We start from the raw sequence: 23,989 nt of genomic DNA, 5'->3' as shown, positions 1-23,989 counted from the left end.
GAAAAAGACGTGAACAAATGTGAAGCTGCCATGGGTTCTACCTTTCCAAGCCTCCCACAGCTAAATCTGAATGAAAATATTTCACTCCACTATTGAGTTGTTCTCAGGTGACTTGCTGGTAATAGTTACTACTAATAATACTACTATTATCAGTTTTCTGAATGATATAGTTCATCTACAAATAGATTTTGACACCTGACAAATCTAACTATTTTAGTGACTAAAGGTAATCCATGATCCTGAAAACACTGTAACACAAAAAGCTCATTCACACCAAAATAATGACACCTAAAGAGAAAAATTAAAGACATTTCTGTATTGAGACAGAAAGGACAATACATAAAAATTATAAAAGAAATAAGGAAGCTTCTAGGAATACCATCAAAACAAAATTCCACTTTAATTAAAATGTAATTACTAGGTCCAGCAAACAATGTAACACCTAAGACATTTAGGCCTGGTATAGTCAAATTACTTCTAATACTTGAATCCAAATACAATACTTATCTCATGTATACTATTCATTTAGTGAACCTTACAGGATGATTTTGTTTAATATAGATTATGAATGCTGTTGGCCCTGAAAAAACCTCATTCTGGATATGAACAGTAAGTTAGCTTTCACATATAAATATGGAAAGATCAAATCTGAGTTGAGCTTTAAAAATCACAATTTAGACATTTTTGTGTAATTAAGCTTGCATTATCTTCTACCTTTTGGTTATAGAAATCAAAACCACATGTCAAAGACTAGATTTTTATTCACAAAATCAATCATTTAGTAAGTTTTAGCAGTAACTATCTGCTACTTCTAGAAGCCGTACAGTTTTGCGTGAAAGGAAGAAAGAGAAGCAGACAGACACCAAGACGCAGGTCAGTTGGAGTGAGTTTATTAGAAGTTAGAAAGACAGAGATACACAAATCACTGAACACTTAAAGATTAGTAGAGAAAAGCATATTTGCCAAAATTTCACACAAAGACTAAACAGCAATTCTACTTTAGAATAATCATAAGTGAAGACATCCAGAGTTCCATATTGATGTTAACCAAGTTATAGGTCTCTAAATACAATTTAAAGCACTTGGAGCACATGCCTTACTTTTACAGTTTAGTAATTCTCAAAAGGTCACCATCATGCCATTTGAATAATACTTTGTGTGATACTTTTAACTACCTTTTTTTCATAGTGAACAGCTAGTCGTTCTTACTTTTTTTTAACTCATGTTACACAGTAAATGGTTTTATTAACACATTTTGTAGTACTAAATACCTATCTGGCAAAGCTACACATGTACAGAAATAAACCTCCAAAGAGAACAACAGCACTGAAAGGAAGGGCCAGTATACACAGAAGTGTAGCTCTGACAAGTCATAGAGGTTTGCTAAAAGCACAGCAGTCAGTACTGGAGAGAGAAGTTAAAGCTTGACGATGGAGCACGCCCGTCATGCAGGAGACAGTATAAGAATCACAAAAGGCATCTAGGCCTGTTAGACAGAAATGAAGAAAGAAAATCTGAATGAAACTGTTTTTAAATTTTGTTTTCAATAGTTTTTTACTTTAAAAATAGCTTTGTTTACAGTATTTCTAGGTCACAAAATCTTTCATTCTTTTTTAAAAAAAGAAAAGGTATTTGGAATTATCTCTGCCTATGTTTTAATATTAAACAGGCATTCTGGGCATGCTTGTTTATAATTTTAATTAGTTAACACCTAGCAGCAAAATAAAAGTAAACAGTTTTAGTGTGTTAGAAAATTTTCTTAAAATAAAATTCTACAAATGATCATACTTAAGAGTGATTCTACAAATGAAAAAATCCTATGATTAAAGAAAATCTAAAAACATGAAAGGTGCATTCATTTAAATTTTAACTTTTGTCAGAAATATTTTCTTAGGCTATTCATTACAGGGGAGAGTTTCTGTATGTAGTTTCTGTTAACAAAAAAAAACATTTACAATCTTTAATAACAGGCAAAATGACATCTCCAAGAACCAAAGTTCCACTGATCTGAAATATCTAAGGTACATTTGAAAAGATGAACATACAACTGATAAAATAAAATGAGCTATAAAATTAGAATTTCCAAAGGAAGAAATGTGACATTGGTCTCTATAATGGAAGCAAGACAGTCTAGGGCAAAAAGCCCTAGACAGTCAAGAGACCTGAATTCATTTGCTAGCTCTGACTCACCATGGAACGTTGAGCAAGTCATTTAACCAGCCCGAGCTTCATTTTCCTCATCTTTAAAATGGAAAAATAAAACTTGTTACCAATTCCCCAAGGATGTTGGGAGGACAAGATAACATAAGTAAAGCTCTTGCTGATTTTCAGGAAAAAAGTTCTACTATAATTTAAAAGTATTACATAAACAATATTAAATCTAATTCAGTCACCTTTTTAAAGAGCTGAACCCTGAAATAGTTCTGTTTCTAACATTTCAGAATAGGATATTCAACAGGATATGTGAAGTGAATTTTCCTCCTGAAAAAACATTCCATTTGGGAAAAGAAACCTGGCTATTTAAAGAGTGCCAACCTGAAAGGCTCTAGTAATGTTGGATGAAGTGTCCTATAATTTTCTAATAAACTAACAAGATCCTACCCTTTAATGAAGTTGTTGCCATTTATATTTGGAGATTATCTAAGGCTAATGGTAAGATATATGAGAAAGTTTATCTAATATTTCGTTGCCTAAAAATGTCTATTTATTGGCACTTTATTTACAACATAATTAAAACTGATGTCCTGAAGAGCCTTTGGAAAGCACTTTACAAACTGAAAATACTACAGAAATGTGAACTATTATTACAACTCAAATATATGTTAAATAACACCTATATAAAAACATTATATACATATGTTTACGTACATATGTATATAAAGTTATGTTCCATACATTTGTCATTAAGTAGGTCATTGTCAATGAACATTAAATAATTACAATCAAAAACCATGAATTTTTGATAAAAATATCTGGAAATGTCTCTTGTCTATCTAGAAAACTAATAGATTATAAATAAATAAAAATGAATCTATCTAGAAAACCAATATAAATAAGGGAACGTTATTAACCAGGAGACTTTAGTCAGAAACATATATGGGTATTAAGATTTATCATACTAAATTTTATTTTTAGATTCTCCCTAAGAAAAGGGGATGATCACACAAGGAAATATGGATCTTTAACTTCCAACCTCTGATAAATAGATGAAAGGAAACACGTTTAGTTTATGTAGAATAATTTATGTAGAATCTAGAAAAGTTTGATTGTAATTATTTATATAATGTTCAAGGTAAGGCAAATCTGGAAGAGTAAATTACAATCACTAATTTTAATTAATAAACCCTCCCACACACATTACCAGGACATATAAGGATCTGTGAAATGCATACTATTCACATTTCATGTGAGACACAGGTCTATCCTTCCAAGAAATTTATCCAACTTTACACTCAGAGTTTAAAAATAACTCTAATCAAGAAAATAATTTGCATGCTGCTCTGAAAGATTCAGAAACATGGGCCACTAAAAAAAGCAAAGTAAACTTTTTTTTTTAAGTCACTGTTTTTCAGGACTTTTTTCAAGCAAGTTACATTTTAAATAAGCAATGTTATTCTTAAATTCAAAACTTATTTTTTTTCAATTCAACAGTGAGATTTAACTATAATCTCACAGATATGTACTTCTTTAAAAAACACTATTACTCTGTTAAAAATTTGGGTTTAAATCTTAAAATTTTTTCAGTGATACTCCTCATATTTTTGAAGACTATATAATCCATCTCTAAGGAGGTGGAATCAAAGAGTATTTATACATATATTAATTTCATGTTTATAATTTCCATTTTATGACCATACATAAGCCATACATTAGCATTCTGTCCAAATAATGGTACATATGTGGGCTTAAAAATGTGTATATATTTATTATTAAAATTTGAAATATCTCATATCTCCTACCATAGGTCTTTCCCTCTGGTCTCATATCCCATCACTCATCACCTTTACTGGTGGAGGAACCATGCTGCCAAAATATGACTGATATTTCAGATCCTGAAATCCTAAAGTAACGTGATTCTATTTATTGTGACTAACAATGAATCCCAAAGGGCAATGCACCTGGAATGTATATTATCAAAGCTGGTCCACTTAGAGATTAAAGGATCAAGAAAATTGCCTCTGCAAAGAAAAACACTGTGTTAGTCTCTGACAAGAGGAGTTTGTGGGGAGAACAAAATAACACCCAAATATTGTAGTGCCAGTGGGCCTAAGTTGTAGAATGAAAAAGTCTGAGAAGGAATAGGAGGAAAATTAAAATCCATTCAAGAAAACAACCACTCTTTACTCATTGAAAATTATAACTGTAACTATTACGTATAATTCCAGTCTGAACTCCCAACTGATAGGCAAGATTGTTGTAGCCCATTCCTCCAGGAAGGAAAAATAAGGCAAAACAGTAATGACAATAATTATTGACAGAAATAATGAAACCATCTCCTTAATTCAGTGATTTCCAGTCTTAAAATTATCAAAATGGCTTTATCAGCAAATACTGACCTAGAAATACCGTCCCAAGAGTTCTTCAAGAACTTCTATTAAGAATATCAAAATCTACACAGATACTTTTAATAAGTAAAAAAAAAATGTATTTACTCCTAATAAATGGCATGCAAATAAAATAGCATTACAGGGAAGAGTACAGTACACAGTTCCAGTATCAAGAGGAAAATATTAAAAACTATTCAAATGTTTCATTTTAGAGCCACTATATGACAGATGTGAGGGTATCAAAATGGATGCTGATTGACTGTCTTGGCACTGAGAAAACCAATGCCAAGGAAATACCAATTAAAGATAATGACAAGAAGATTCACTCTGTAATTCCTGCAACATAACTAGATTTTTCAAAAATGTCCTTTAGAATGATTTCTATCAAACTACCATAAATGAATACGATTCTAGGAAATAAATGGATTCAGGTTGTGAACAAGCTAACCATACTAATTCAAAAGAGAAGTTGGAGAATGAGAACCCATCACTAAATCAATATGACAAAAACTTCTTTATGCAAACTGCAATTAAGCTGCACCTCTTTTCTTAAATGTGCAAAGTTCCTGGCATTACAATACAGTTTTTCTTCAAGAATACAACTGGACTCATTCTAGGAAGTCCTGCAATGAAAAACTAACTGATGTAAATAAAATTCAAACCAGCTAGATATAACTTGAAACTGCTCATGTCATAAACACAATTCAAAAGCTCAAAAGGTAAGAAGTATATGAAAAGCATAGACCAGTGATATAATTGGGTAAAATGAATTTAAAATAATATAATGCTTTTTCATAGGTAGTAAAGGTTCCAAATATGGCAATATCTTTTTCATATTTAGTATCTAAAATTCATCTCTGACATTCAAGTGTGTTTTAAGAAATATGATTTTTCTAAAAAAAAACAACAGTCAAAAACTAAAACTAACTTTTATATTAGGGGGATTAAAACAGCACCACAACACTTTTTCTTTCTTATAGGAATTAGCATATGGGTTAAATGAGTTAATGTGAATAAAACTCTTTACAAGATATAATTGCACCATTCTGGACATCCACTTCTCTCAAATGGACACAGATGAACAGTATTTTTATATTTAGAACAGGTATAAAGAAAAGGCAGTCATTTGTACAATTTTAATTCATAAATTGATTTTTTTAATGCATAGTGATTGAACTGAATGAAACCTATAGCAATCTAACCAGTGAGATAAAAACATTGAAGTTAGTGATAGAAATGGGTAAATAAAAGCAAATTAGTCAGTTGTCAAATTATTCCTAATACTAAATGAAACTATACTTTATGGATTATGTTCTAAATAACCAGGACACTCAATCAGCATTTAAATGCTCAAAGTTAAGCCCGAGCTTTCAATTCCTAAAAACAAAATTATCAGTTCGAACTAGTTGAAATGAGGAACAAATTGAAATATTAACAAAAGTTAATTAGCAAAAGGCATGATCTTATATTTTCTTAATTTTCACTCGACTATAACAATGACAAAATCCAAAATAAAAATTAAAAAAACAACTGAAAAAATGCTAAGGGAAAGAGGGCTATAAAGAAAGCAGATTTTGTTATAGCAATTAACTGCCTACATTACACTTGTAAACTGTGTACTGTACTTACCCCATTCCATTCTACGCTCATACTCACTTCCTCCCCTCCGTCAGGACCACTCTCGTACTTTACCACATCAACATTGAGACTTTCTCGGCTTCTTCTTTTTTCTATGCTCTCAGGGTCATTTAGCACTTCAGCTACTCTCTGTTTGTGAACATTGTCAAGACCCTGTGAGCCAGGCAAGGGGAAAATGAATTTACATTTCAGCACTAAAACTGTATTTGAAAATTTCAAAGATCTAGGACTACTATTGGAAAAAAAAAATCAATATATCTTTACAATAGGCATTAAGTTCCTCAATTTTATACCATTAATCCCAAATTTAAGCATGACTGAGAAACCAAGGGCTAGTGGTATAGTGAAAAGAATAATTGTAACATATCCGGACTAGGATCCTATGGGATTATTGGGTACTTGGACAAGACACTTAATCTCTCTGAGTCTCTATTTCATGATCTATAGAATTTTTACTTGTGCTTCAACTTACCTCACAGTTATGAGGCTCAACTAAGAGTGAATATGCAGTATTTTTAACTGCTGAGGGCTCTACAAATGTGATCTATCAGAATTTAAATGAAAATAATATAATTCTCCCAGAAGAAACTATATTAGTAAAGCTAAAAATAAATGCATATCTACATTTCAGTTAATAACAATTTCATAATTTATTTTCCAATTTCCATAAGCAATGTGTTGTGCTAATGTTAATTTTACAAGTGGTGAACTTTTAAATGGAATTTCAGTTATGAGCTAATGTATGGTACTGTTTTAGGTTTAAATGGAATTGAACTCAAAGGAGCTTACATAAAAGATTTCCTTTTTTACATATGATTCTGCTTTTCTTTATTATAAAGGACAAACCACAACAACTTATTTCCCTAGATATTATACCAAAGGGAAAGGAATAGATTAGGAATCAAAGATTATATAAAAACAAAAGATCTCAAACTTTTTAATTTAAAAAATGACTCAATCTGTTGTATATCTTTGGTGATTCAGCTTACAAATACCAAAAAAAAGAAATAGTTGTTGCAATATGTTGGCACTTTAATAACAAATATCTGTTGAATACTGGGTTGAATGGTTGATGTTGCTAAGAATCATAATACGATTCATAAATTATGGTATCATATCACTGAATATTAGAACTAGAAGAGACCTCATAGTTCATACAATTTAATCTTTCCATTTCATACAGGGATAAATGTAAAGCTTAAGATGACTTGTCCAAAGTTACACAATAGAACAAGAATGGAACACAGGTCCAATATACTACACAATTCCACTAACATCTCATATTATTTGCAGCATAAATCATCCTACTTGTTCTAGGCAATTTTACCTCTCTACAAGGAATTTGAAAATTCTAAAGAATTTTGGCATTTTATAGGAAAAATAGAAAATCAGAGTTTGAATTATGACTAAATGTCTCATCATATCCAGTTCAATGTATATCTTTCTTCCTCCCAAAAAAAGCATGTTTGAAAGAGAACTGAATGCCAGAAAAATCCAGAAATTAACTTCATTATTAAATGAGGATTTTAAAAGATTTTCAAGAAGTCAATATTTAGTCATAAATATCAGCAATTGATTCTTCCAACTTAACAGAGACAAAAATGACATTAGAGAACTCTAAACCAGTGACGGGCAAACTATGCAGCCCCCTGAAATGTTCTATCCCGCTAAGTGACATTATTCCTAATCTGACGAATACAACGAGTAGGATACAATGCAATGAAACTTCAAAAGAGTTGCCTTAGAAACAGACTGACAGATAAGCATTTTCTTTCCTTTGGCCCCCCCTCTTTAAAAAGTTTGCCTATCACTGCTCTAAACCATAGAGAAAAAAAAAAGATACTGGTAGGATAGCAGGATCCTATGGCCTTGGCAAAGTCCCTTTAATCTCTTTGGGCCTCAGTTTCTTCATTTGTATCATGAAAGCACTGAACCAAATGATCTCCAATTTCCTTTTGGATTCTAGATGCTATAATGCTACATTACTAACTGTAAAAGCTAAAATAATGATCAAATATTTGACATTTTACTTTCATAAAATTTTTAGATAAAACTTTCAAAAGACATCATCATAATCATACAATTAACATTTTACAAGTATTATTTGTAAAAATGCCGAAAATAGTTTCATTTGATCTACACAACAACTCTATGATATAGGTACTGCTATTATCCCAATTTTACAGATGAAGAAACTTTGGCAGACAAAGGTTAAGTAATTTGCCTGGCAAGTCTGAGAATGAATTTTATCTTTGATCTTCCTGACTATAGATTCAATGCTCTATCCACTGTACATCTAAATTAAAAGTTCTGATAAATACAAAAGCTAAAAATTAGAACGATTTAAAACTTACCTGTTTTCGAGACCTCATGGCTGCTTCCTCTAATGTTTCAGCAGCTTCAAACTTGCCTTGACGTCTATAAAGTGCTCCAAGGTTCTTTAAAGTGGTTGTCACAGTTGGACTAGAGAAAATAAAGTTCATATCACAATTAATACAGTGGCCTTGGCACTGTATTAAACTGTATTAAACAAAAGTGTAAAGTTACTATTTCCATAGATATAATTCTAAAGACTAAATAGGGAAAAAAAGATTAAATATAGGTTCATATTTTAACTTGGAAACCATTAAAAATCATATTCCTGGAATGCTTAAAAATTTGTAGAGTTCTTTGGAAATTTCTGTTTCCTTTAGAAACTCAAGCCTTTTTTGTCTAAGTTATGAGCCATAATCTTCATACTTAATGCTATATTTAAATTTTTTTTAAAGATATTTCTCAGCACTGTACATAACCAAATCACAACTGGCAAGACAATCAAGAATCATTCCTTGAAATGTATTCAATTCTTGATCTCATATGACTAAGATTATAAAGCTATAAAGGCAAACACTATTATTCAGTGTTTGAATAACCTAGTACACAGTATATTTTATATACATAAAATGTTTGAACTTAATTATTTTTATATCATAAAAATCAAATCAATCCAGTAAACATACACTTAGAATATGCAAAACAGACTATCACATAGGAAGGATTTCTTGATTGCTACTATGTACCAGGGAATGTACTAAGTATAAGAGAAACAAAAATAAAAGGCCCTGAAGGAATGTCAGGGAAGATGACATGCATGTGTACACATATGCATGTGTACATGCACGCACATGTTTTGCACCATGAACGTGTGTGTGTCTATGTGTGCATGCATATGTAAAATTAATACAAAATAAATACCATGTAATTTGAAAAGGTAAGCCATTAGTTGCTGGAGGAAAGGAGAGTGTTAGGAAGACCAAGAAAGGCCTTATATAGAAAATGGCTCTTGAAATGATTCTTTAAAGTAGAAACTAGAAAGAAACAGGTAAGTTGAAAACTTCCAAGATCTAGAATTTTTTTCGATAAAATCAATCAATACATTTATATAATTTCTACTATTAACCCCAAAATAAAATCATGACTGAGAAATCAATGGCAAGTAATACTATGAAAAGAACACTCAATGCTGAATAACACACCTGGGTAACAATCCTTATTCTATCACAAAGGATGTGTAACCTTGGATAACTCCTTAAACTCTCTGAGTCTCTATTTCATCATCTGTAGAATATTAATCTCATTTCTACTTATCTCATGGGATTATGAGGCCCAAATGAAAACAAATAAAAAGACTAATTAGAAGTATTATAATCATTTGCAAAATGATGAAGGCCTAAGCCTGAAAAATAGCTTTATGAGCAGAACGAAGGGAACATATCCAAGAGTGTTGTGGAGGTGGAGAAATGTCAGATTTGGAAATGACTGCATGTGTGAGGTAAACGAAAGTGAGTAATCTTGGATGATTCCTCTTCCCTATCTACCATATGCTGCTTCGTCTCTTGCCCCTAAGTCTGAGTATATCCTCCAAGACATTGTCCCAGTATCTTTTCTCTTCTCTTTTCTTCCATCCACTGTGTCATATCTATGAAGATGACTCAGAAAGCTTTATATCTATCCCTAATCTCTCAACTCCGATGTCATGGAATCTCCAATTGCCTGGTGAATACCTCCATCTGGAAATCTCCTTAACATTTCAAATTCTGTCTTTAACTAATTTATCACCTTCCCTCTAAATTTCAGACTGACAAATTTCTCTATTTCTGCTTATGACACCACTATCCTCTTATTCTCCAATATCTAAAGCCCCAAGGTCATCTTTCTTTTTTCTCCACTCACCTGTCCACAGCCAATCAGTCACAAAGGCCTCCATGTTACTCACACCTATCCCCTTTTTCTCTGCTCTCTTTTCCACCAACTTATTTAAGATCCTCAAATTATTGAGGATCTTAAATAAGTTGGTGGAAAACTTCCATCTCCCCACTTCCAGTCTCCCCTCTGCCCAATTCATCCTTTCCACAGCTGACAAAATAATCTTCCTGGGGTTCAGATTTAGTACCATGTTATTCCCATGTTCAAAAGTCTTCACTAATTCACTAGCCTCTAGGATAAAATTAAAATTCCTTAGCCTTTGTTTAAGTCTCTCAACAATGTTGTTTCAACACATTTTTTTATCTTTATTTCATGTTACAACATCTCAAATATTCTTTTCTCCAATCAAACTATACTACCAGGTATTCCCCAAACTCTTAAATGCCATCAAGTCCCCAATACCCATTCCTAGAATGCACACCTTCCTTATTCTTACCTTTTGGAATTGTTAGGACACAGCATGGTACAGTGAAAAAAAATGATACTTTTGGAGACAGAGGACCTAGTTACAAATTTTGACTTTACCATTTACTACCTAGAACAAGTCACTTAATTTCTATAGGACCCAGTTTCCTTATCTGTAAAATGAAAGGATTAAACTAACTAAACTATATATCCATGACACTATAACCTACCTGCAAGGCTCAGCTCATGTGCTATTTCCTCTCTCTTTGACTTCTTTCATTTCCTACCTTGTATTATTCTTGTAGATGACAGCAAGGCATTTTAGACACTCAAAATATAGCACTAAAACTAGAGAATTTTGTTGTTAATAGATATCATAAAAAAGACAAATTCCAAGCAAGAGGATGGAGAATAATGACCTTGTTTCTTTTACTTACCTTTTGTTTTGAGTCAATTTCATCAAGCCATGGACCTTGGAAATTTCTAATCCTAAATCAATTGTCTGGAATAAGAGACTATGATCTGAGTGTCAAATAGAGGTGTTAAAATGGGGTTTCTTAATCTAGGAACTCTCTATCTCGACAGAAACAATTTGTTATAATATGCTATATTTTGTCTTATGCATTTAAAAACATTATCAGGACTGCCAACAGGCTTCATGACACAAAAAAATGTTTTAAGAAACATGTTGGTTAAAGGGAAAAACAACTTTGAGCTGGAGGAACTTTACATTGTTTTTTTATTAGCTAAGTATAATGTCTCATAGCCTCTAACTATGACTAGCTGTCAGCATGCACTTGCCCTTACAGGAAGAGGCTTTAAAGTTACCACACAAAAGAACTGGGGTTAAAATAGTCATTGCTAAAAAGCTATTTCATAAAACACCTTTGCTTTTAACTATGTCCTCTGGATAAGTACTAAGAATAAGCACACTGGTAGAAGCAAAAGGCTTTAGAGTTTTAAGTGGAAACAGATCCACAGAATACATGAAATCAATTTTTAGAGGGACTATAAATGTATATACATGTCCTATTCATCTAGTAAAATAAAAAGTTTTTTAAAGGCAGGGACCCAGTCATTAAAAAAAAATCTTTGCATCTCTAATTCTTTGTATATAGTAGGCACTCCAAGTTTGTTTAACTTTCAAATCACTAATTTAATACTATGGAAAACTTTGAAAGGATGAAAGTATAATGCTTGAAATATCTCCAACGACTTCAATTGTATACCAATATAAAACATACATACCTATCAACTTTGCAAGCTTTGTACCAGCCACCATACTCCCCAAAAGATGTCCCATCCTTTTGTTTTCCCTAAATTATAAATTACATAACAATCAATCTCAAATTCATGAAAAAAAAAATCTTGAACAAACTCTTAAAATCTTACAGTCTTACTTTGCATTCTTCTCTCTCCTCAGCATGCATCCATATGGGTTTATTTTCATCTAAGGGAAAGGAAAATAAGACATTACCAAACTAAATACAACAGAGAATATTTTTATCTTGTCATTTTCAAAAGGTATTCTTTTTTTATGAGGGAACAAACAGCAAGGCACAAAAAACTACTCACATTTATAAAGTACCTTAAAATTTATTAGAGAGCACTTTTCTCACAACACCCCTAAGAAGTATGGAGAGAGAAGAAAAATGAAACCTCTTGATAAGTAAACAAGCAAAAAAAAAAAAGGTTGACAGATATTAGTAAAAAGTTTTGAAGGTAAACATATAGAGGCGAAAACAATTGATCAGAAATCATAATTACTCTGGAATATTTTCCCTACTCAGCTTTGCCTTTGGGAATCCCTTATTTCCTTCAAAACTCTGTACATGAAACCTTCCCTGATTCCCCGCTGGAACTAGAGTCTTCCAACCCTAAAATTTATCTTGTATTTATTTTGGACATATTTTGCATAGCCGTATATATATATAGTTTCCACTAATTGAATTAGACCCAGGGCAGAAATGACTTTATTTTTCAATGTGTCCACAAAACCTAGCACATAGTAGGTACTTAAAAAATTCTTGCCCATTAGTTGATTCTATGGCCTATATGACTCTTACCACAAAAGCTGATATTCTAATGTCTGTAAATCTTTAATTAAAATTCAAAATGAGAGCAACACAAATTTAAAGTAAATGACCATAAGAATTTGGCCTCAGAAAGTTACTGCATGACCCTGGATAAATAACCTTAATTGTGTAGCATTTATTGCTCTCCTACCTTAGAAATGATACTCAATATCAATTCTAAGACAGAGGTAAGGGTTAAAAAAAAGAGAGAGAAATGGACTTTAAGGATATCTAGTCAAACCACCTCATTTAACAAGATAAAAAAGCTGAAATATAGAGAAATTAAAGGACACCCTAGTAAAAAATGGCAGAGCTGAGACTGAAACTCAGGTCCTTTGAGATTCCATATTCCAGAATGCTTACCACTAAGCCATGAAGGGTCCATAGATGGGGATCTGTGTATAGACTTGAAGGGGTCCATGAACTTGAATGGGGGGAGGGGGGAAAAATCTTTATTTTTACCAACTACTAACTGGAATTCAGTATTTCCTTTAATTATGAAAGTAGGCAACCAACATTATTTTGAAAAAGAGTCTGCCAGGTTCACAGTGTGCCACAAAAGGTCCACAACACGTTTTAAAGAAATCATTTGGCTACAAAAAGACATATGCAAACCATATAGCCAACAAGGTTTGGGATATTTACTTTGCATATCACAAGCAAATAATCCTCACTGGTTTTGATACAGATTACAACACCAATTTGTAAAACAAATGTCATAATTTGAGGCCTTCATTGTGATCATATTTACATCCTATTGAACTCTGAAACAAAACTAAATCTTAGGTAGATAAATGCAAATAATACATTTAAATGCAAGTATAATAAAAAACCAAAATGCAACTACCAAGTTCCTCAAAGAAATTGAATTACTGGTTATAATCTACCTCCTTTCAGGAGATAATCACAAGAAAACAAATGAGAGAACTATTTAATATCAAAGACTTTCTTTTAATTACAACATTCCACATTTATCCTAAGCCCCTTACAAAATTATCCCAGCTTTGTTTTGCAATAGTATAGATTTCCTGAATTTGATATACAGAATGATGAGCCTAAGTACCTACAAGAGCCTAAACTATCACAGAAAGATTTAATTATATTTATTAATGTATTCATTTGTACTGTGAAAACATTTTCCACCCCCACTCCCCCGGCAATGGGGGTCAAGTGACTTGCCCAGAGTCACTGGGCTAAGAAGTGTCTGAGGTCAGATTTGAACCTAGGACCGGATCCCATCTCTAGGCCTGGCTCTCAATCCAGTGAGCTACCCAGCTGCACCCCCCCCCCCCCCGTGAAAACATTTTAAAGATAGTAGAGGAAATATAGAGACTCCTACTACGAATTACACCCAAACAAACTAAAGGATTACACTAAAGACATTGCCAGAGACCTAAGAAAATGCCTAATTCTACATCATTTTATAGACTAGAAAATGGAGGCCTACCCAAGGAAGAGAGATAAGAAGGCACTTCTGCTCACTTCTTTGCAAAAGTGGAAGACTTTTGAAGTATGGAATATGTCAGACTTTTCCAGCATATTGGTTGTTCTAAATGGCTTCCTCTTTCTAAAAATTCTTTATTAGTTCACTAGGAGAGGGTGAGGAGGCATACAATGAACTATGAAGATGATGGTAAAAAAATGTATTTTTTAAGATGGATTATTTTAAAAAATGGATTCCCATAGAATGAAAATGACTTTCCCAAGATTATCTGGCTATTTGATGGCAAAATCATGTCTCCAGTGCAGTTTACTACCATCATGGTAAGCTCTATCTGCTATCTCCCTATGGGAGAAAAGGGAGTAAAATTAGAATATTTTCAAAAGCATTCTCTTGAAACAAAAGGATCCTTTCTAAATACATCTACAACTTCTTCACATTCTAGAATATTATCAGTCTGTGAATTTTGCATATGCAAATGAATGAAAACCACATTCCCTATTTTCTAATCTAGTTCTCTTGATTTATCTATCACATAGTTTTCTCTGCACTTGAGTAGGATCAGAAATTGATTTTTTTCATTTATTTTTATCCATTTGTGGATAATGATAAATTTTCTAAATAACTAAAGATATTCAACAACAAATATTTAACAGCAAAACAGTAGAATGAGATAAACTCACAAAAATCTGAAACCTTAGGCAGAGATCAAGTACTGCCCCATGTAGATATTAGATACTACAATATATGTGCTTCATCTCAGCATGAAACTACTACACTAGTGACACATATAAATTAATTATAGTTTGAGAGGACCAAGATTCTTGCCTGAACTATTAATAGTCTCCTACCTAGTTACCCTGCATTGATAACCCAAAAACATAGATCTGACTAAAAATGTTTAAATGTTTCCTACCAACTTTAGGATAAAATACAAAAAACTCAGTCTGACATTTAAAGTCCTCAACAACCTGGCTCCCCACTTGGCCTTCCAGTTTATTTTATATTACTCCCCTTCGTATCCTCTCCATTCCAGATAAAGCCTGCTTGCTGTTCTTCATACATCATGACATTCCATTTCCCACTACTGCATTTGCACAAGGGGTTCTCCCTATATGAAATTTACTCCCCTCCCCATCTCTGGATCATAGACTCTGGCTTCTTCTTCAAAGCACAACCCCATGTCACTTTTTAAACATTATGCCTTTCCTGATCCCTCCAGTAATTTAGCAATGTCCCCCTTTAATTTACTTTGTGTTAACAATAACTTTTTACATGTTTTGCTCCTTTAGGATAATGTAAGCTTCTTCAAGGTAGTAACTATCCCTAGTTATATCCATAGTCCATAGCACAGTGCCTTACAAATAGAATATGTTTAATAAGTTAAACATTAATTAAATGTAGCCTAAGAAATTAGTAATTTTATACTAAAAGTGAGAAGGAGGCATTGAAAATCTTGGAGCAGGAAAGTAGAAACTGTGTCTCAGAAAGATTTTTTGCCAACTCTAAGAAATATATTTTGAAAAACTGTTAAGGAGGCAGGAAGACCAGCAACAGCTAGCAGAATAATGGCAAAAAAGAAGCAACTTTTGGTCTGAAATAAGGTGGTAGCAGGGCAAAATGGAAAAAGAACATGGTTTTGAGAGATATTGTGGAGGGAAAAGTGACAGATGCTGTCGTCTGATTTGATAGTTGGAGTGACAGAAAAGAGAAAAAAAGACAGCCACAAAACTGAAAGAAAAAGAAAAGTTTTAAGGAGGGATAGATAGGAGTAAAGGGGAGCCTGGGGGCATAATGAATTTGAGAAGTCAGCAGAAAATCTAGGTGAAGATGTTAATATGGTACTTAAGAGATTTGGGCCTGGAATTTATGGGTGAAAAGCAGAATGGATATAAGGTAGTTAGTATAGAGAAGATAAACCCATGGGAGCAAACACTATCACCAAGAAAGAAAAAGACCAGGTGCTGGGGGGAAGAAGAAGAAGAGGAAGCATTAAAAGAGATCCTAGATCATAATTTTTAAGTAAAAATTCATACTTGGCAGAAGATTGCATGATAATCTAGCAAAATAAACTAAGGAAGAGCTATTAAAACAGAAAAAACACAAGAAGAAATCAATATAATAAAAGTTAATCCAGGAAAAAAACAAAAGAGAGGTCAACAGCATAAAAAACTACAGAAAGATCAAGAAAGATGAGATCTAACAAAAGATCTTTTGCATAAACAATATAAGTGATTGGTGCTAACTATTTTGTTCTTGTTTTTAAATATATTTTATTATTTTAAAAATTAACTTTTAATTTTTTAGTTAAAAATTTAAATTTAAAAAATTACTTTAAATAAAAATTAATTTTTAAATAAAGATTTGTTTTAAAAATAGTAAAGAGAAATAAAAACAAAACCCAACAACCAACAGCAATGAAACAAAAGCAACCTCATAAAAAAATAAAACAACAAAAAACCTAAGCACCAATCTGAAGAGCTAATTGTGTGTCTCCAAGCCCATTTGATCTAAATTTTGTCAATCAGTGCTAGTAATCACTAATTTCTTCTGGACAATGTCAGATTAAAGGATTAATATCCAGTTTGGACCATTTTGGCTCAACAGGATTAAAAAAGACCAATCCATTTGAGTCTGGATTGCTATTACATCTCTGGCAGTAATATGTATATAACATCCTATCCTAAGACACAGAATGCTTTAAACCAGTGGCATTGGCCTTTTTTTTTTAATTAAGAAAATTTTTCCATGGTTAAATGATTCACATTCTTTCCCTCCCCTCCTCCCAATCCCCTCCCATACTATTTTTTAAAAAACATTATTTTCTGTCTTAGAATCAATGTGATGTATTGCTTCTAAGGCAGAAGAGCATAAAGGTTAGGCAACAGAGTTTAAGTGACTTGCTCAGGATCACTCAGCTAGGAACTATCTGAGGCTGGATTTAAACCCAAGACCTCCCATCTCTAAGCCTTTTTTTTTATCCATTGAAAACCACCTAGCTACCCCTACTGATAATTTTTGAGACATTTCAGGAGATTGGTAAAGTAAAAAGATAGGTCATAAGCAGAATCACTGAATACAAACCATTGTTTCTAGGAATTTAGCTGCAAAGGGGAAGAGAGGTATGAAAGAGAGGTATTTTGAGAGAATGGCTAGACTTAGGGGGAGTTCAAGAGAAATTTAAGGAAGATTTTAGTATGCTTTTAGGCAACAATGAAAAACGAGTAAATATGTGGAAACTAAGATGAAGAAAGCTCCCAAGGAAAAGAAAAAATAGAAAAAGGTTACCAAAGCAGGAGAAATTCAGAGTTAAGATGAACCTGGCTCTTTGTGAGAACAAAGAATTGGAAACAAAGCAGATATAAACATTGACTGGGGAATGGCTAAACAAATTGGGGTACACAAACACAATGGTATATTATTGTGCTATAAGAAGTTAACATGATGAATTTGATATTGAAATTAATGTGATGAAATGATAATTATGTGATGAATACAATATGGGAAGACCTACATGAACTAATGAAGAGTAGAGGCAAAAAATATATATACACAATTGCTACAAGGTAAATGGAAAGAACTTCACCAAATAAAAATAAAAAATTAATGTAATAAAATTATAAAGATCAAGCATGACCTGAATGAAGAGTTATGAGAGGACACAACCAATTTAGTCCTTTGTGGAGACTGGGAGATCCAATGGTGTTGCACCTGCACTTTTTCAATGTATTAATTGATTGTGCTAGTTTTTTTTGCCTTTTTTTAGTCTTTAAAAAATATTTATTATATAGGATGGTGCTCTGGGAGTGAGAGAGGGAGGAATATGGGGGTGGGGGTGGAATTAAGAGTCTATTAAAAAAAAGAAGATATCATTAAAAACGTTTAAAAAAATAAAGCTGTTTTAGTCAATGATAAAGTCTAAGATATGAACAGCCTTGGAATTTGTCTTAGAGTAATGATAGAGATCATAGGATTTGCAAAGACTGATAAAACAAAAAGCCATGATGTTTAAAAAGATAGTAACAGGAAAAGTCAAAATAATCAGAATGAGGTCACAGGCTGAGGTGGAAAGACTCTGAGCCTCATCACTGATATAGGTGAAAAAATGACCTAAAGCAGTGATGGCAAACTCATAGCACGTGTGCCAAAGATCAAACACAGAGAGCTCTCTGTGGGCATGCGTGCTATCCCCCATACCCAGACTTCATCACTGAAAGGCAGAGAGGCTTGGGTGGAGCTGCTCCCCTCCCTCTCTCCACCATGCCTGATGGCATTTTTTCTCATCCCCCACCCCTCTGCCCAGTGACCCAACGGGAGCACACAGTGGGTAAGATGGTCAGCTCATAGGAGGCAGAGCTAGAGGGGAGCAGAGCTCTTGGGCCACTCCCCTTCCCTTCTCTACACTTGCTGAGGACATTTCTCATTTCACCTGCCCCTTTGTCTAGCAGCCCAATGGGAACTCTTTCTCACTCCCCTATGTGTATGGGTGTGTGGGTGCACCTGGCACTTGTTGGAAGGGCCGGGCACAGCACACAGTTTGGGGGAGAAGGGGTGTCACAGCATGTAATCTCTAAAAGGTTCACCATCACTGACCTAGAACAATGGACTCCAAACTTTCTGATGATGTACCTTGATCAGTAAAAACTTTTAAGCATATACTTCCAATATGTAGTGTATATAAGTGTAACAGAAAACTTTTGAGCATTTATCTCCAACGTATGCATATTTACTTACTTGCAAATTATGTACACATAATTAATGCACTATTATATATACTATAAAATATGTACAAAAATAGAAGTTTAAAAAGGATTACATAAAGGTGAAATTGAGGCCCATTGGCAGTGGCAACATTCCTTGGTTGAGCTGGGCCCAATTAAATATAACTGGAAAATATTTAACAAAATAAATATACCACACAACATAAATAATGTTAATATGTAGTTTTCTAAGTCAGTGTGTGGCCTGCAGGAATCTTTCTATTTGAGTCTAATACACCACTAATGTTGAGAATAGATGAAAGAAAGAAAAGACTAAAGGCAAAGTAGTATAGATATAGATATTATATCAAAGCTAACGCAAGTTAAATTTGTTTTAAGAATTATCTGCTACCCTTTGAGATATGATATTTTGGAATAATACAAAAGCATTGGTGGAAATCATCACTCATTTTAAAACATTTTAAAAAGTGAACTCTATTGTACTTCATTATAAATGTAACCAAAATTTCTTACCATCTACAGAGCCAAACTCTCTCTCATGTGCACGAGTAAGTATCTCCTTGTACAGTGTTTCAGCCTGCTTGAATTTCCCTTGTTTCAAGTAGCAAGATGCCTTTAAATAAATCAAAATAGAAGAGACATCCCTTAGACAAAATTGAAATATATTAATGTATATAACTAAAAGTTAAACCCCACCCTGTAAAAACTACATCTGCTAAAGAAACTGCAACCTAAAGTAGGGGCAGCTGGGCTAGCTCAGTGGATTGAGAGCCAGGCCTAGAGACGAAAGGTCCTAGGTTCAAATCCGGGCTCAGACACTTCCAGCTGGGTGACCCTGAGCGACCCATTGCCTACTGGTTATGGCCCTATGCTCCTAGAATGGAGTCCCAGGATAAAAAAAAAAAAAGTTAAATTAGTGACTAGAACTCTGATAAAAACTAATTTATTTTCCATCTACATACCAAGTTATTTTTTGTTTTGGCCACATTGGGGTCATCTGGTCCCAGTTTTGTCTGGTAGATCTCAAGTGCTCTTTGATAATAATATTCTACCTCTTCATACTTGCCCTGGTTCTGGCACAGTAAGGCCAAGTTATTTAACTGTTTGGCAACATCTGGGTGATCTTTTCCCAAAACCTAGGAATAAGACATAGTGTATTAGGAAAAAGAAAACTCTTCCTGCTTGATAGTCACTTAAAATTCACTAGTCTCGAACTGAATATTTTTGTATACTTATCTTTTCATTTGTATTTTAAATTTCATCACCAATGCACTCAATATTTGACTACTTTATATAGCTCTACTGAATGAGTTCATGGTAAATACATGTCTGGATAATTTTATATCATGGTAAGTCCTGTTTTATTCCCTATTCTTAATTTAATATGTATGTTAATACCAACTACACATAAAATGTAGATAATAAAAAGAAATAAAATGATATAGAATTATATTTTTCTACCCCCAGAAACTCTGTTTGCAACTCAAATCCTTCAGAACTGTATATTTTTAAGTTGCAGTAGCAGTATCTCTTTGAGTATCTTATCTCTTTGAATAAATTATTATTTTGCTATCAAATTTCTTAATGCAACATTGTACAAATACATTTAAAAATGTAATATTATTATTGATAAACATCCTTTTTCTCTCTCAAAAATAACATCATTCTTTCCACCTCCAAAACCCTTCTTAATTTTTATTTCTTATTTAAAATCTTTTTTTGAAATAAAGCCAATTCCTGAAGACTTATATCTTATTTCATAAAAATAAATGTGTTAAATTATTCCCCATTCTCATATCCTAACCCCAATATTAAAGTACACTCCAAAAGCTTTGAAGACAATAAATTTCACAATTTACTCCCAGTGAAGAAAGAATCAGTATTGAAATACAGTAACAATCCTGAGGATATGAACATTTGAAACAAAGAAAAGAATACGGGACATCACGATGTACTCTGGTCTTTTCTACCTTTTCTCTGATCTCCAGGGCTCTCTTACACAAAGGCTCAGCTTCTTTGTACTTCCCTCTTTTACCATAAAGAACTGCAAGGTTATTCAAAGTTGCTGCCACCTGTCAAAAGTATAAACATTAAACACAATAAAATCGATCAAAACTAAAATGTGAAGATAGCCAATATTATGTAATATGTAAAATTTAATTATATCCTAAATGTACAGTGGAGGACTCTTAATTGGGTAAAAAAATTAAATTTTACTTTAAATAAATGTTTAATCAAATTGTAAAGGATAATACTTTCTACTTTAGACATACCAAAGGAATATATGGAACAAATGTTACTTGCAAATCCAGGTATAATAAGAGTGCCTCACTGTAGTGTAAATTATGTAAAGTAACACATTACTGAACATAATTAAACAAATCATAATAAATAGCATGATCTCAATAAAATATTTTGCTGGAAGCAATAAAGCAAACCAAAATGTAAAAATTCATGTCATTTAGCACTGATTTGGCAGGGAGGAGTAAAAATACAACTTAAGAAATTTTTTTTCACAAGTACATGCAATTTGATTTAGAATCAAAAATGTGGTACTTGACCCATTTTGTGTGATATATTGCTTTAAATAGATTAAATGTGCACTTGGTTATGGCAAATATTAAAGAGAAGAATGCTTAGGACTTGTAATTGATATTCAGTAAAGGGAGCACTCCTACCTTTACCATCTAATGAATAGACAGGTCTTAAACCTTTCCTGTTGAGTTTAATATTAAAATGAGTTGAGTAAAGCACAATAGGAAAAAGTAATATATCAAAAGGGTGGGAAAAAAATATACAAACCGCCGGGTGATCTTTGCCCAAGGTTTTTTCTCGGATAGCCAGTGCATCATTTAATAGATTAGCTGCATCTTTGTATTTGTTCTGATCTCTAAATTTAAAAACAAACATTAAATTCTTTAACTCATCAAGATTTTCCCAAGTGACTATAAGTTGAGGTGATTTCAAGAATAACAATAAAAAATTAAACCATGTCCTGACATATTAGATAAGGAACACTCAGCTCGACCTTCCATGTTAGTTGAAGGTGCTAAATTTGCTTAAGTAATGTGGATTTCACCCTAATGTCATAGAAGAACAAAGTGAATATTTATGAGCCCATTTACATAATTAAAAGAGAACTTAACTGTACTGATATTTGTTTGGAAAACTCTTATACAGAAATAAATATTTGATACATTCAGTTTTTTCAATCAATGATAGATCTTTGTTTTGATTTATCTTTTAAGAAAGTAAATAGTTCCTAAAACTAAAAAATAAAACAAGACAAAAAAACCTAACCTATCAAATAACTGTTTTGATGAAATACTCAATTTTCCATACAAATAAAGAGAAATAGTGCAAATAAAGGAAATGCATAAATTCAGTGAGGTGACCGAAGGGCAGAGCAAGATCTGAGTACAGAGAAATTTTGCTTTGAGTAATTTCTAATCACTCCCTATTTCATGTTTGAACAGCTCTTTTTTTTTTCTGCTATAAGTTAATTTAAATGGAGAGCAAGAAACTACTAACAGCATTCTTCTTTCTGAATCAAGGTCAGTTTACAAAGCTTAAGGATTATATAGAGCATAAATTAATAGAAGACAAGATAGGCTTTTAAAAATATATGTATATATATTTTACAGGTTTTTTTCCCCTTTAAATTTTCTAACAAAGAGATTATGGAAACACTTGCCTGTATACCAGAGCCAAGATATTTAGCATGGTGGCAACATCAGGGTGATCATGACCAGAAGTCTTCTCAAGATCTTCTAGTGCTTGTTTGCACAATGGTACAGCAACCTCATATCTCCCTTGGGAAGCATACTGAATAACAAGGTTATGAAGAGTTCTAAGCCGTGCTGGAATTTCATAGCCCCCTTGTTGGGCAGCAGCAGCTGCACTGCTATGTTGCTGTTGAACTAAAAATAAGATGACTTTAGTTATGATTTATAATAAAGAAAAATTCATAATCTAAGAAAACAATTATCACAATGAACATGATAGTTTTGTTAAGAATAACAGGCTTGCTAAAAATCAGTATTCTAAGAACATTCTATAGCAACCTACAGCTTTTACACAAAATAAAACAGAACTCTATTATCATGTATAAACATACTTTAAAATTAATTATGACTTTAAAAATCAATATTATCTTATATTTAAAATTTTTCTATTTACCACCTTATAATAAATATGACAGGCAGCATGGGGCAATAGAAAGAGGACAAAATATAAGTCAAGAATCTCAGGCTGAAGACCTGCCTCTGACACATACTTATGACTGTGTGACCATAGGTGAGTCATATAAAATCTCTTACTACCCCAGGTAACACTCTAAGTGAAAGGTGAATAAAACCTGGTAAAAGTTTTCACAATGGTAAAAGTTGCCATACAACAAGTTCCCCACACTAAATGAAACCACAAGTCCAGACTAAAATATGTGTATGTTTTGAGGTATGTGTGTATACTCAATAGTATGGCTCTAAAAATTTGCTGAAGGAAAAAAAAAGGTTGAGCCTTTAATTCAATAATAATTACTTATACTACTATGACTGAATTGTTACTGCAAGTTCTAATTTACTAGGGTATAAATTAATGAAGTTTTATCATAATACAAGAAATACATTATGAATGAATTAAAAGCATAAATGCATTATAACTGATAAAAGAATATGTACTTTGTTCTGTAGGTTATATATATACATATATATATATCTCCCACATACCATTGAAATTATAATTATACACTAGTATAATCAAATATGCTTCTCATTTTATTTCAGAACACAACTCTTAACTTACTTCCTTGACCTGGATCATCTTCATCATTGGGGAAAAGGTCATCCAGAGGTTCTTTGGTAGAATCATTGTCTTTGTCCTCCTATTAAAAGAAAATCCCCAAACCACAAATCTTAA

General features: G+C 32.7%; 1 protein-coding gene across 8 annotated transcripts in view; it reads right to left on the bottom strand.

Moving 5' to 3' along the window:
- The window catches only part of KLC1 (kinesin light chain 1), a 68,658-nt gene that overhangs the window by 20,587 nt on the left and 24,082 nt on the right, over positions 1–23,989 (bottom strand). Inside the window, exons 4-14 of one of the 8 annotated variants that reach the window (XM_044664637.1) lie at positions 23,876–23,954; positions 22,767–22,992; positions 21,875–21,962; positions 21,043–21,144; positions 20,035–20,208; positions 19,586–19,685; positions 12,236–12,285; positions 12,084–12,151; positions 8,540–8,648; positions 6,204–6,338; positions 2,191–2,241 (exon numbers count right to left, since the gene is read on the bottom strand). In XM_044664637.1, coding sequence (XP_044520572.1) covers positions 2,209–2,241; positions 6,204–6,338; positions 8,540–8,648; positions 12,084–12,151; positions 12,236–12,285; positions 19,586–19,685; positions 20,035–20,208; positions 21,043–21,144; positions 21,875–21,962; positions 22,767–22,992; positions 23,876–23,954 — 1,164 coding nt within the window. In that variant the 3' untranslated portion in view covers positions 2,191–2,208. Of the gene's footprint in view, positions 1–2,190; positions 2,242–6,176; positions 6,339–8,539; positions 8,649–12,083; positions 12,152–12,235; positions 12,286–19,585; positions 19,686–20,034; positions 20,209–21,042; positions 21,145–21,750; positions 21,789–21,874; positions 21,963–22,766; positions 22,993–23,875; positions 23,955–23,989 lie in introns of those variants that run through there. The other 7 variants (XM_044664636.1, XM_044664638.1, XM_044664635.1 and 4 more) reach the window with 7 other exon arrangements.

This window comes from Gracilinanus agilis, chromosome 2 (assembly GCF_016433145.1).
Source record: "Gracilinanus agilis isolate LMUSP501 chromosome 2, AgileGrace, whole genome shotgun sequence".
In the NCBI taxonomy this organism is placed as follows: Eukaryota; Metazoa; Chordata; class Mammalia; order Didelphimorphia; family Didelphidae; genus Gracilinanus; species Gracilinanus agilis.
This window is presented reverse-complemented; position numbering and strand designations above follow the sequence as displayed.